General features: G+C 37.6%; 1 protein-coding gene across 1 annotated transcript; it reads right to left on the reverse strand.

Moving 5' to 3' along the window:
• Nucleotides 1-1,496: 1,496 nt before the first annotated feature.
• On the reverse strand, nt 1,497-7,472 carry LOC120432816. The gene is made up of 5 exons (XM_039598043.1): nt 7,393-7,472; nt 6,486-6,628; nt 6,025-6,399; nt 4,054-4,189; nt 1,497-3,956 (listed from the first exon to the last, which is right to left on the reverse strand). Exons 2-5 carry the CDS (start codon nt 6,538-6,540, stop codon nt 3,905-3,907), a joined length of 618 nt encoding a protein of 205 aa, XP_039453977.1. The 5' UTR covers nt 6,541-6,628; nt 7,393-7,472; the 3' UTR covers nt 1,497-3,904.
• Nucleotides 7,473-14,122: the final 6,650 nt, after the last annotated feature.

The raw sequence follows: 14,122 nt of genomic DNA on the forward strand, positions 1-14,122 counted from the left end.
ACATCAGCACGTTCATTACTTGGTAGAAATAAAAGGAACTCGAGCAGACTTTTTACTTATTGCTCACACTTTGACTAAACTATTTTTAGATCTGTAACAAGTTAACACTATCTTGCCCATCACTTAGTGTCTACTAATACAGCACTCCCCTTACTGTAATTCAACTCTTCATATCTCATCTTAAATGGGAAAATAAATATTTAATGGTCCACAGTATTAAATGGAGCAGATCATCTATGAGCACAACTGACTGAGCAGTATCAGGATTAGATAATAGGTCATTACCCTCTAAAGTCAGAACTATGAAAATATTTTTTAAATTCATATTTTTTTAATCTATTTCCATTTATGACTTTTAAATTAATGATATTTACGGCATGCCATATCTTTTTTTTCTATTTATTGCTTACAGTATGTGTCTGATTTAATACATCAGGTTATTTGGGGGAAAAAGTCATCCTTATAATATCGTGGTCTCAAAACCCATGTACCAAATATTATACACACGGCCTTAAAAGGACAAATTCCATGCTGTGACATAAGTAAAACTACAGTTGCTAGAAGACTCATCTCCGGTCAAGAGTTCATCCAAATTTACATGCAACACCTCCATAAACCAGTAGAGGGAAACCTCACACCTACCCATATGTACAGGTCCAGATCATTAATTTAATTTTAATGTTTACGCAACAATAAATGCTCCCTTCTTCTTACCTTGTTGAATTAATTGTATTTCTGGTGCAAAATCATAAGTATAATTCTGTTTGATCTATTTTTCTATTTTATTGTTTCTGTTTTTGGCTTATAGTATTTCCACAGATTCAGTCATACTCATCCTAAGTAAGAAAGTATTTCTGAAGGTCCTTTTGTTTTACACAGTAAGCTGTGACTAAGTAGGAATTGGATCTGAACTACATTTTACCTTAAAAAACAACTAACATATAACAATAAAGTTAAATTACCACTTCTTCTTAATGAAATGATTAATTATTGATTGTTATTAGTTATTCACTAGCGCCACTTACAAATAAACTGGAGAAAGCCTTCACTTGATATCATATTTCACTTATAGTCAACTTCATTAAAACAGTTACAATGTTCTTCAGTTGCATGAGAAAATAGACGTGTGAAACAATGTAGAAGTTTGTGACTATTTTAGCAACACCGAGAGCCTCAGTTTCACCCTGAGATTTCACCATACGAGGAGATATGTTAATTTTACACAACTACTATATGAAGGAAGTGAAACGCAGACAATGGTCAACATACAAACTGCAGGCCCACAAAGAGCCCAGATATTGTACTTTTATTTCTCTTCATTCTTTCCTGTCAGTTTTCCTAATGTCAAATCCACACTGATAAATATGCCATCCTATTAGTTATAATTAAAACACAATTTTTCAAACTTTTTTTTATTCATACAAAGTAATATATGAATTAAATGAGACACTAAACACAAGGTTTGATATATATTTTAATATATTTCTAACTAGAGTGAAATTTTTTTAAAAAAAATGCCTACTAACTCACCAAAAAAGACTTTTCCCATTCATTTACAGTGTTTCTATTGCTTTTAAGGAACTTTGAATCAACATAATATACATGACTCTATATTCTTATGTGGCCTCTAAAATATGATCACATAGCCGCAAGCATAAAATTTGTATTGTTTTCAATCAAAGTCTTTTTCAACATTAAACACATACAATATAAAACTTCCACAGTCACCTCCTGCTTGTTTAAGCAGCTTGGAAAAGAAAGCAACTGGACTTCTTTAAGTTTCATGAAAATGTTTCATCTCTGGTCCAAGAGGCATCTTCCCTTCTAAAAACAAATGGTGGAGAGTCCCAGGTATTTAAACTCTAGTGGGAGTTGTCCCTTATGAGCGTCATTGACCCACGATTGATCGTGTGCTTCATTGCATGAGCCAAGGTGTTAAAAAAAAAAGAACATGAGTCATTACCACCAGAGGTTTTGAGTGAAACCACCCTAAGCCCTTACCCAAAACTATTATGTGACCCATTGAGATCACTTGACAAAGCAGGGATTGAGGAACCTGGGAAAGGATCTCAAAACTGGGTTGTAGGTGGCATGATGTTGTAAGCCACCCCTCTGTTGAAGGATGGTCGTTCACAGTGGACATAAATGGTGTCTTTCACTCCTCTTTCAAGCCATCTGTCTTCTCTGCCTAAAATGTGGACATCGGCATCCTCAAAAGACAGCAGATGTACACCTGAGTCTTGTCCTGTCGAGGTGGTTGTTAGGTTGAAATTGTTAAATGTTGTCATTGTGCTACTTAAATTTGTAAGCCTTGCCTTCTGTTTCTGTTCCCCTCCCCAGCCTGTTGAATGGTGGTGGTGGTGGTGGTGGGCTTTCTTATTTGGTGAGGATGTTTTACTTCCTGCCCTTTATGTCCTTTTGTATATGGTAAACCGCTAGAGGAAGCTAAGCCATATACAGGGGTAAGGGGAGATGATCAGCAGGAAGTTACACAAACACACCCCCATCCACACACACTCACTCACGTGCACACACACACACACACACACACACATGCTCGCACATGCATACACACACACACACTCATTGCCTGAGTTTTATGACGCACCACAGTGGGGTTTTGCAATGGATGTTTGTGTAAACTGTTTGTCATAGAATAAAAAGGCTGCAGGGGGGTGCTGGTTCTTTGGAGTCGGTTGAGACCGAGGGCAGTGATGATGCCGTCCGGCTCCCCTTGCTATAGCATGTGAAAACCCATCGATCACTGTTCTGTCTTGCTTTGTTCACGGGAATAAGTCTGAACTAGCGGGCCTGCTGAAGCGCAGACCCAAAAGTGGCTCTTCTATGTTGTGTGCTGTGTTTATGGAGTGGCTGTCTGGTTTCTCCAATGTACAGATTCCATCACTCCTTGCTGCACTGCACAGCATACACTATGTGGACTGGATGTCATGCTTGTAGAGTATGAGTTTTTCTGAGAAACCTTCCCAACTACCTCAACTCCCATCTGCATCTTCTTTCAAGTGACCTCAATAGGTCACATGGTAGGGTGAGCAAAATGTCTGATGTAAGGTACGGTAACTTTATTTATACCCATAGGTAAGGTAAATTTGCTTTACAGAAAAAATGATAGCATTTGGCATCCCTTCAAAAACACACATACCTAATAAATATAACCCTCACTGTAGCACATATATAGTAATTTAACGTTTTGAATCAGAAACAAAAACAGTTCTTATTTAATTGAGTAACAGCAACAGGGAAAAAACTGTTTTTATAACGCTTTGTCCTGCATCTTGGAGATAGGAACCTCCATCCTGAGGAGCCTGAAGAGGATGGGAACCATTTTTAAGGATTGATAAAGCCATCCTCTGTACCTGTTTAGAGTACAGGGAGGCTAAACAAGACTGTGGCTCACCTATCACACGACTGGACCATCTCACTATCTGATTCAGTGACTTTTTCTCTGTGACAGAGGTCTGACCGAACCCTGCGACCGAACAAAAGGATAAAATAAAAGGATAAAAAGGATAATGATAATGATAATGACTCACACCTTGGGTCATGTGATGACGTACATGATTATTAGTGGGTCAACCTGGGTCAACCTTCTTAAGTGAGACTCTCCACTTAAGAGAGACTCTCCACTTAAGAGAGAACCTCTTCAGTTCTCAAACCAAATGTTTGAGAACTGAAGAGGTTTGTCAGATGAGAGGTGAAGCGTCTTCAAGAAACTCAGCGAAGTCCACTTGCTTTCTTTCCAAGCTCCTTAGACTACCATGGCCTGGATGATTGAGAACCTACACAGACATACTCCTGATTGTTGTTTTTGAATTTCCTTTTTTTTTTTTTATTTCATTGATCCTCAGTTCAGTGTCCAGTGCTGATTATGAGGGAGTTCAGCTCACTAAAGCTCAGACTCACACTTAAGGTTTATATTCTCTGTTTCACACCTGAGGCTGTGAAAGAAAAAAAAACAATTATAGCAAAACAAAGACTTTTACAATTACCCATCAAATGATGGTATTCACTGAAATTATGTAATCGTCTATCAACCTCTTTTGATCATGGGCCGCCTTGTTAGAAGTCTTCTTAAGATGCTTCAGTTCCCGATATACAACGCAGCACGACACTGCTATCAGGGGAGATCCCAGTGCAGCAAAGACTATCCTCAGGTAAGGAAAACTGTGTGCTGAGAGAAGAGAACACAGTGATAATTATAAGTACAGTACTTACAATTTATTCAAGTGTAATTTTTGGTAAGACTTGTTATTAATATGGTTAACTAACTGTAAATATATAAACACTTGGGCACAAACCCCACACACTGCCCTTAAACCTTGTTTCTGAAGGTGCAGGGTTGTGAGTTGATGTATTTCACGTCAATCTTTTTCTAAAACTAATCAAGTAACTTTAGTGATTAAACTAAATAAAGAGATGGTGAAAGAAAACTGGAACAATGGGGTAAACACTCAAACATGTAGCGTGGCCCTCCAGGTTCCTCCTCCTCCTCCCTGCCGTTCTACCTCTCATGGTCCTGGGTCTGCGGCCCAGTATGTGGAGTTGTTTAGTATCTATTTTCCATGTTATGGCTGTCTACGTTTTGAGTTTCTATTTGTAGGTCCTAGGTTTTGGCCCCTTTGCCCCTCATGTTATCCTGTGCTCCCTCTGCTCTATATCTTGTCATTCCCTGCTGGTGTGTTCCCTCTGTGTAAGGCCCGTGTTTCTTAGTCTGTGTCTTTGCATGTGTGTTGAGTGTCCTGTTTTATTGTGAAGGTCTGTGTTCTATGTCAGTGTATTCAGTTTGCATCCTCCCTGTCTCGTCAGATTCATTAGGTTCAGCTGTGTCTCCCTCCTGTGTGCAGTTTCCTCGTTTCTCGTTTCTCGCCACCCTCGCTTTTGGTTGTATGTCATTCTCCTTCAATAAAGCTCACTCACACATCAGCCAGTGCCTGTGCTTTGGGTCCTTCACAAACACCACATGACACTACCCATGAGCTCTACAAACATCTATAATATTTATAGATACTCTAGACAGAACTGATTAGCATTGTTTTAAAGTTACTATTACTTCACAATAACAATTCAGATAATTTCATAAAAAATTAACATATTTTTACACATTATAATTTTATTAAAAAATAAAATAACTTAAAAGTATTTAACTATGAGTTTACCATTTATTAACCAAGTTATGAAGTAATTTATGTTAAAGCAAATCTAACTGTGTTTGCAACAAGGAAGATCTTAATACTCATATGAAACAAGTCAGTTTGTTGTGGGGCTGAGGATTCATTACTATATAACTAATAGTTAACATTATTACATGTTATTTAATACTTCATTAAGTGACCTCCATACAAGTATTAAGAACTTCAGCTTTGTTTCTTCCGTAGCCTTTGCTTGTTAACACTTTCTGATTCACGTGTTCTTATCTTTTATTCTTAAATTCTTTTTGTGAAGCACATTGTGAAGGAAACTACTAGATAGATAAATATTATTCTTATTTTTATCTTTCACTAAACCTGACCATACCACACCAGAGCTGGTAGTGTTAGACACTGAAGAAAAACCACACTGAAAACTTGTGTTGAACGAGGGCAGATTTCCTGTCACAAAACCGCATCTGCTAAAATATTTCTTCTTCACGGCTTAATGTACTCATTTAATGCAGCTAAGAATATTCCGTCACCAAGTGGAAAGTTTCAGTATGCCTTTAAAGTTTAGGTGGTAGTTACTGGGTAATAAAAGATGATTAAGTCATAAAAATGAACAGCAGCCCATGTGTGGCTAAATAACCACAAATACCAATAGAGAGACAAATACTGTATCAACATATACTCTGTTCTGTTCTGTTCACTGTACATTTGCATCTTTCTTTCCATGTGTTTTTTTCCCCATTCTAGCTTCTATCATTTGTTGCACAAGTGATGTTTACTGTGTTTAACAGTTCTACTGCCACATGATGCTTACATTTGTAATTAACTTTATAATAACATCAAAACTAGGCAATAAAGAGTAACTTACATGACTTGCTTTCAACTTTGCTGCTGTCTTTAACATCCAGGGTGAAATAAATGTTTTTCTCTCGGACTCCATTTGAATTAAAGACCTCAATGCTGTATTGACCTGAATCCTCCTTCCTCAGGTTTGTGATCTTGAGTGTTCCGTTCTTGATTATAAACATTAGTCTGTTGTTAAATTCCTTGTCTGTCATTGTTACTGTTTCTTTCTTCAGACTGAACACAGTTATGTTCACCTTGGGAAGCACCTTCAAACACTTCAGATCATGGCCACTAGCATCAGTCATCACTTGGATATACACAGTTCCTTCAAGTAGAGGAGAGCATGGACATGTGTTCGTCCTGAGGTCACAAGTAGTCACATCAACTGGAATGAGAGCTGGAAAAAACACATTTAATAGAACATGAGGTGAAATTATTCACTACAAATGTGAATGTTTGGCTTCTTTATGAGGACAATCTTACCTTGAGTTCCTCCTGCTAACAGCACAATGAGAAAAAACAGTTCCATGCTCTTCATTCACCCACACTGTGGTTTCAATCTTTCAAAGATTCTTGAAAATTATGTACAAATCTGGGTGTAAATCTGCTGCAAACCTGAGTCCTAACTGACAGGAAACAGTCAATGGGAGATGATAGATTTAGTTATTTTCAAAGTCAGGAAAGAAAGTCTCGCTTCTGCTTGCCAACACAAAGACTGACATAAGTTGCCTTGCTGTTGTAGTGAACTGATCTCAAGAAATATCCATCAAATACGAATAATCAATTACCCCCTCACTGTTATACACAAAACTAAATCTAGACAATACACACTTTCAGAAGTATGTCAGGCACACACACTTTCTTCACATGTACTTTTGAGAAAGAAACGCAACATCTGAAGTGACACGTTAAGTCTAGACATTCCTGTGGGGAGAGCTTTATTGCTTAACAGTCTTTACAGGGTGTCCTAGAGAGACATTTTTTTATGTTTGGAGATTTGCAGAGTTTGTTTTCGGAAAGGAAGGAAACAAAATGACGTAGAAAGAATAAAATGTAAACAATCTATGAAAAAGCAGCTTACTAATAGGATTCAAATGAGCACGATATGAAACAGTGAGGCAATGCAGTCCAACAAACAAAGAAGCCTTTTATCTACCAAAGGAGGCTGAATTCAATATGAGAATCTCAGCTACACAACTAAATAATAAACAACAATAAACAATAAGTAAATGAACATGGCATGAATCTGCAATGGAAGCAAACATTACAAATCTTCACTTTTCTAATTAGCCTCATTTAGTACGAGGTGTGGTGGTGAACATGAATATAAGAAGAATCAAGTAAACCACTGTTTAATCAAGGTAAAGAAGAATGTAAATAGTTTACTTACAGTTAAATGAATGCACACAGCAGCACAGGCTAAGGTAGTATGTAAGCACTGAGCTACAAGTGAGAAAAGCTCATCTGCCAAAAAAACGACCGATGCATGGGTACTTCCTGCTTTACAGAGCAGAGATGGAACTGTGTGTGTGGTGCAGGGCTTTTATAGTCAGTGAGTCTACTTTGACTTTTATTATGTATACGTCTTCTTATTCTGCCCTAAAAATAGAAGAAACAACTACATCCATGCGCACACGTCCATCAGAATGTACATGCCCAGTTGGGCATCTCATAAGTTTTTACTCTGCCATAAGTTTTTACTCTGCCACAGTGTAATGCCACAAAATAACCAGTTCTACATATATTCAGCATAAAATTTAGATATACAATATGCAGGAGTTAACCAAGAGCTGTTCTATTCTATTCTGTTCTGTTCTGTTCTGTTCTGTTCTGTTCTGTTCTATTCTATTTTCCAAATAAAGTTCATGAGCCATACCATGAAGATATGAAAAAGAGTTGTTGAAGCTAGGTTAAGAAGAGAGGTGACAATCAGTGAACTTCATGCCGAGAAAGAGCACTATAAATGTTTGCTTTGAGAGTGTTGTAGAGGTATAAAGAAGGTCAGAAGGAGTTCCACTGTGTATTTGTATATCTAGAGAAAGCATATGATAGTGTGCCAAGAAAAGAACTGTGGTGTTGCATGAGGAAGTCAAAAGTGGCATACAAATATGTGATTATGAGGGGGTGGTGTACAACATGGATAAAGAAAGCAAGAGCGTGGTAAGGTGTGCACGTGATGAGATAGATGGGTTCAAGGTAGGGGTGGGATTACATCAGGGATCAGATGGGAGCCACTTATTATTTGTGAAGGTGATACACAGGTTGATAGATGAGGTCAGGCAGGAGTCTCTGTGGATTTATGTTGTTCGCAGATGACATTTTGATCTGTTTAGAGAGTAGGGAACAGTCAGCCTGGAAAAGTGGAGGTTTTCTCTTGAGAGAAGAGGAATGAAAAGTCAGTAGAAGCAAGACAGACTACATGTGTGTGAATGGGTAACAGTGACACTGCAACAAGTACAGGTAATGAAGGTGAAGGAGTTTAAATGTCTCAGTTCAATCATCCAAAGCAAACAGGCCAAAGCATGCAGGCCAAGTGGAGTGGGTGGACATGACTGTGTGGGGTTATTTGTAAATAGTAGCAAAAAGGAAGGTTTATAAGGTTGTAGTGAGACCTACTATGATGTATGATTTGGAGACTGGCAATAACAAAAATAAAAGATGCAGAGTTGGAGGTGACAGAGTTTAATATGTTAAGATTTTCATTGGTAGTGACCAGAATGGACAGGATTAGAAATGAGTCTCTCATTTGGACACCTTAGACTGTCCAGTTTGGAGACAAAGTTAAAGAGGCTGAGATAGTTTGGACATGTCCAGAATAGCGATAGTGGATACAATGGACAAAGAATGTTAAATAAGGAGCTGCCAAGCAGGAGAAAAAGAGGAAGACCTCAGCGTAGGTTCATGTTTGTAGAGGAGGACAATATACACATGGATCGTGTGACAGATGTTACTAGGAATAGGGTGAGATGGAGGAAGATGATCTTTTGTGACTAAAGGGAGCAGCCAAAAGGAGAAAATAATACTAAATAGTCATATCCACAACAGTGATTCCCAAAGAGTGGTGTGGGGGGCCCCCTGGTGGGCCACAAAGGTAATGCAGGTGGGCCTCAGTAGTAACTGAAATTCTATTTGAAGTATTTATTGCATATTTATACAAATGTATTTATATATCCATCTATCCATTCTCTACCGTTTATCCTTTTCAGGGTCACGGGGGGGCTGGACCCTATTTCAGCTGTCTTAGGGCAAGAGGCAGGGTACACCCTGGGCAGGTCGCCAGTCTGTTGCAGGACTAACACATAGACAACCATTCACACTCACATTCACCCCTGCACTGACACCCATGGGCAATTTAGTTTCCAATTAACCTATCCCCACTAACTGCACGTCTTTGGACTGTGGGAGCAACCCACGCAGACACAGGGTGAACATGCAAACTCCACTCAGAAAGATCTCAGCCTGATGGTGGAATTAAACACAGGACCTTCTTGTTGTGAGGCAACAGTGATAACCACCATGTTGCCCATAAATAAATATATGTATAATATATATATGTATAATATGTATTTATTTATATAAAAAGGTGAGCTAAAACTGGTGACAGAAGGTGATCATTTGGGGATATTGTTCCCCTGACCTAAATTTACTGCTCTGTAGTAGTGGAGTTTGAGTAGTGAAAATGTCTATGGTAATGTTTTTTATTAATGTCTGAGTTTGATAAGAACTAAAATATAAACTACTAAAATAATTTTTAAGATACAGAGCTAACTCGGGCCGAGCTGACGACCTGTGTAGAATTGGCCTTGAAAGCTGTGAGAGTGAGAGTGTGTGTGCGTGTGTATCTGTGTGTGTCTGTGTGTGAGTGAATGAGAGCACACACAGGACACTACACAATGATCGCTGAATGTCGGATTTTTAAAGTGTGTGATTTAATGAAAAAGGGGATTGTACTGAGTAAACTGTGATTGACAAACACAAAGTTTTAAAGAGAAAGACATTTGGATTGCAAAGAAAATCATGCTAAAGTGAACGTGCTAATGAAATCCAAACTGAATGAAACGTGAATAAGTGAAACTTATTCATACTGTATGTGAATGAATGCTTAAATGTAATGGAATTTTCATTGCTAAAAGAGGGGGAGGGAGAGAGAGAGAGAGAGAGAGAGAGAGAGAGAGAGAGAGAGAGAGAGAGAGAGAGTGTGTGATAAGGTGAGGCTGAAGTTCAGTGAATCTAATGTAAACACATGACTGGCTGACTAGATATTACAGAGAGAGAAATGGGCTGAGTAGGCATGTGACAAAGTATAAATTGGGATGCCTGGAGGTGTCCTGGGTCAGTCTCTGGCACCCGGCGAGATGAGCAGTTCAAAGGAATGAAGTCCAGAAGTTCACTGTTGGAAATTCCACCAAAGGACAGATTGGTCATAGTGGACTGGACTTAACTGGACTTCTACCATTTTCCAGGTGGACTGCAACTTCTCAAGATTTCCAAAGATTTCCATGCAGATTATAACTTTGAAAAGATGTGTGATCTATCAAGGAATCCTGCTTTCCTGATTATTTCCATTAATACAGAGCATTGAAAGGAACACACCATCAGTGCTGGAAGAGCTCCTCTCTCCACCAACCTCTCTCCCCAAAATGATAAGAACCAAATCAGCATAAGCTTAGAGTGGGTTAATTAAATAAGTAGAATTAATGTGATTTGATTATATTTTTTATGTTTTGCTTTTACTTTACTCCTGCTTTAGCCTTTTCAAGCAATATCTTCCCTTGGATTCTGCAGGCAGGTTAATAGGTGCCACAGTCAAGATATATACAGTGTATATATATACGTATTTAAAAAGGTGATGATTAGACAAATGGATTACACGGAGGTCTTTTCCTGTTTCATATGTTAGGCTATCCCCTCTCTATCCCCTGTCTAATGTTGGTAATTCCACGCATTGCCGGGAACCCAAACAAAAGAGGCTCTGACCGAAATCTGACCGTGCAATGCAAACTCTGTTTGCCAACAGCCAAGCCGCTCTCAGCATCAAAAGACTCCACCTCTAACCTAAATAAACATCTGGAAGTAAGATGTTTTTAAAAAATTAACATTAGCCTACTGCAACTACCTTTTTTGTTGTTGTGGTAGCTACCTGGGTTATGTGCCACTTCAGTATCTTCAATGTAGTATTGCTGTGTGAGTTATTACTGTTACTATAACTGAAGGCTGCATTACAACCTGCTAGCTGAAAATAATCATATGCATTTCTGAAGGCAGACAGAAAGAAAACATATTACTGATACAGAAATACTTTTCTATACGAGACCATTGCAAAAAGTGCAGCCTTGCCTAATGTCCACTTTACTGTTACTCATTTTATACTAAGATTTAAAAACTCCTGTTAATGCTCTCCATCAGGTTTAACAGTCTGCAGTTTATGAACTAACCTCAGCTAACACTAGCTAACAATGTTAGATGGTGGCGAGTAACCTTCAGTAATCGTAATAAATCACACAGCAATAGTACAGTCATGTTGTTGTAAAAGGATGACAATATATCATATCACCAGTCTCCCTCTGTTCTTTGTCGTGTTCTCCATTTTTCCTATGTGGTGTTGTGTTAGCGCTATGTTCTCCAGTCACGTCAAGTCGTTAGTTGTCAAATTCAAGATCCTTCGGTTTAGTTTAGCTTTTGTTTCTTTCTTTCAGCGTTGATGTACTTTGTTTTAGTTCATGTTTTCCAGCAATAAAGCTGCCATCTATAGTTAAGTGTTCAGTCTCCGACCCCTGTCTTCCACACAGCTTACCATAAAAATTATAGATTACTCACTGAAACTTTAATAATTATTTATTGTTATTTTATCATGACAAAAAAGGCAATTCAACTGACATATTAGAAGTGTAATTATTTTTAAAAGAGTAAATCATTAATGGTGATAAAGCATGTAAGTGAAACGGACTCTAAAGAGATAAGAAACAAAGTAATTACATCATTCAGTCATGTCAAAGTATCAGTTAGTCAGAGAAAAGGAGACAGATGGGCTGATAATCAGGTAATCAGTGAGAGCAAAGCCAGGAAGAAAAGCTAAAAACCTCATTAAGAAAAACTGAACATGAACTGAACTGAACTCTTTAAGCCTGAACCAAAAAAAACAAACTGATGATATAGAAGTTTCAGAAACTCTTAAGAAAACTGAACATGATGCAGTTTGTCTTTAAACGGTTAAACAAGAGCGTAACTAAAGGAAGCAGACAAGAAAACAGCATGAGAGATGTCGACAGAAATGAGGAAACACTGAAAGAAGAGGACAGAGATAAGACAGGAGGAGGAACACATTGGAAAGGGGAACTAACTAAATTTAAAGTCATCAGTAGAGCCAAGAACCGATGGCAGAAACAAAAAGGCTAGAAAAAAAAACTTATACAGACAAACGAATAAACTATTATGTGAACAGAAAACTAAATAGTAAAAATAACAGAAACCTAATCCAAAGATAACCTAAAATCCAAACTTATAAAAAATCCCAAACTTCAATACCGAGACCCAGGGACCATGACAACTTCTGTAAATCACCAAATGCACAAAAATCTATGTTACAAATATGTTGTGACTGTGTAACTATAGAGAAGCAAAATATATGAAAACCCAGTCAATTAAAATAAAACAAAAAACATCTTTAGCATAACAGAAGCATTATTCACAATACTATATTTTTGATTCAGCATAAAGAGATTTTTACACCATAACACTGACGAACACATATGTAGATCCCAGACTGATGACAAAACATTATCAATATGGTATTATTGTCACTATAACAAGTAATTGGCCGTGCTCATATCTGTATTATTGTAGGGTTTTTTGACATGTTATGATTTGGTTCTATATAAATAAATCTGAATTGTCTTTAAATAAAAAGGTGACGTGTCTTTGTTTACAGAGTAAAAAGTATTAATCATTGATGAAACCAAGTAACACAAAACAAAAGGTTTTCTCATATTCTGTAACTGTAACATCTGGATGCGTTGTCATGCTCAGAGTTGTTGCTCCACTTTAATTCATACAAAACTTCAGTGTTTTTACTTGAATTATTTCCATTTAAATGATGAATTTATGCTCCGTTGCAATACAAAAACAAAGATGAAGCAAAGAAAATCAGTATTTGTGAGTTTTGATGGTTTGTTTAGGGATTTTAGCATCACTTCCTCCCTCTGTGGGCATTTAGTGGTGCAGTCTGTATAAAAGCACTGACCATCTAAATCAGCTGATTTTAAGGATTCTGCCATGCAAACGATCTTCCTGTACAATCATCATGCTGGTTCATTCTGATGAGATCACTGCAAAAGCTTCACTTGGCCATACTCCACTTCCTCTTCTCTTCCCTTCACTGGCTTCTCCTGCTGCTGCCCGACCCTAACATCAGCGTACGTTACTTCCTGGTCATCTTCCTCTGCATAGAAGCAAGATAAAATTAACATCAATGAATCATTAAGGTAATAGTTTTTCTGAAACTTGCTTTTCTGACCTGTTTTGATCATGTTTTCACTGCATTAGAGCTGACTGGTTAGCAATACCCACATATTTCAATGAAATATGATGACATTATGAAGAAATCATTAGCAAGAAAGCAAAAAAGTGTCTTCAAAAAAAAAAAAAAAAAAAAAAAAAAAGAAGCAAAATATGATTCTGTATATCTACAAGAAGAGCAAAAGGCAATCTGAGTGAGGTGATTGAAAAGCAAGTTTTGTACCTTTTTTTTTTGTTTGTTTTTTCCTCCTCTCAAAACAGATGGCAGCTACACCCACAACTAAGAAAATCACCAGTGCTGAGAGAACACCACAGATCACTGGCAAAATACCTCCTAAAAATAAAAGGACACAGGAGAGAAACACAAACAGATGACTTTTGATGCTAAAAAAAACAATCTTGGACATACTTTATAGCCTCTAATGAAGAACAGCAAAAGCACAAACTATCATAAATAAGATAGAGAAGACAGAGAGATTATTTATTTATTGAATAAGTGACCAGTTTTTGTAATATATTTCTAAAGGCACTATTGCCATGAAATTCTCACCAGATGTCAGTGACAAGCCCGTCCAATCCACACACGCAAAGAAATCAAACCACAG

The sequence above is a fragment of the Oreochromis aureus genome, linkage group 2 (assembly GCF_013358895.1).
Source record: "Oreochromis aureus strain Israel breed Guangdong linkage group 2, ZZ_aureus, whole genome shotgun sequence".
In the NCBI taxonomy this organism is placed as follows: domain Eukaryota; kingdom Metazoa; phylum Chordata; class Actinopteri; order Cichliformes; family Cichlidae; genus Oreochromis; species Oreochromis aureus.

Coding starts and splice junctions, on each gene's coding strand:
- LOC120432816 (XM_039598043.1), bottom strand. CDS start 6,540: ATGAAGAGCATGGAACTGTTTTTTCTCATTGTGCTGTTAGCAGGAGGA. Junction 6,400..6,485: donor GTTAGCAGGAGGAACTCAAG/GTAAGATTGTCC, acceptor TGTTTTTTCCAG/CTCTCATTCCAGTTGATGTG. Junction 3,957..4,053: donor GCGGCCCATGATCAAAAGAG/GTTGATAGACGA, acceptor TTTCTTTCACAG/CCTCAGGTGTGAAACAGAGA.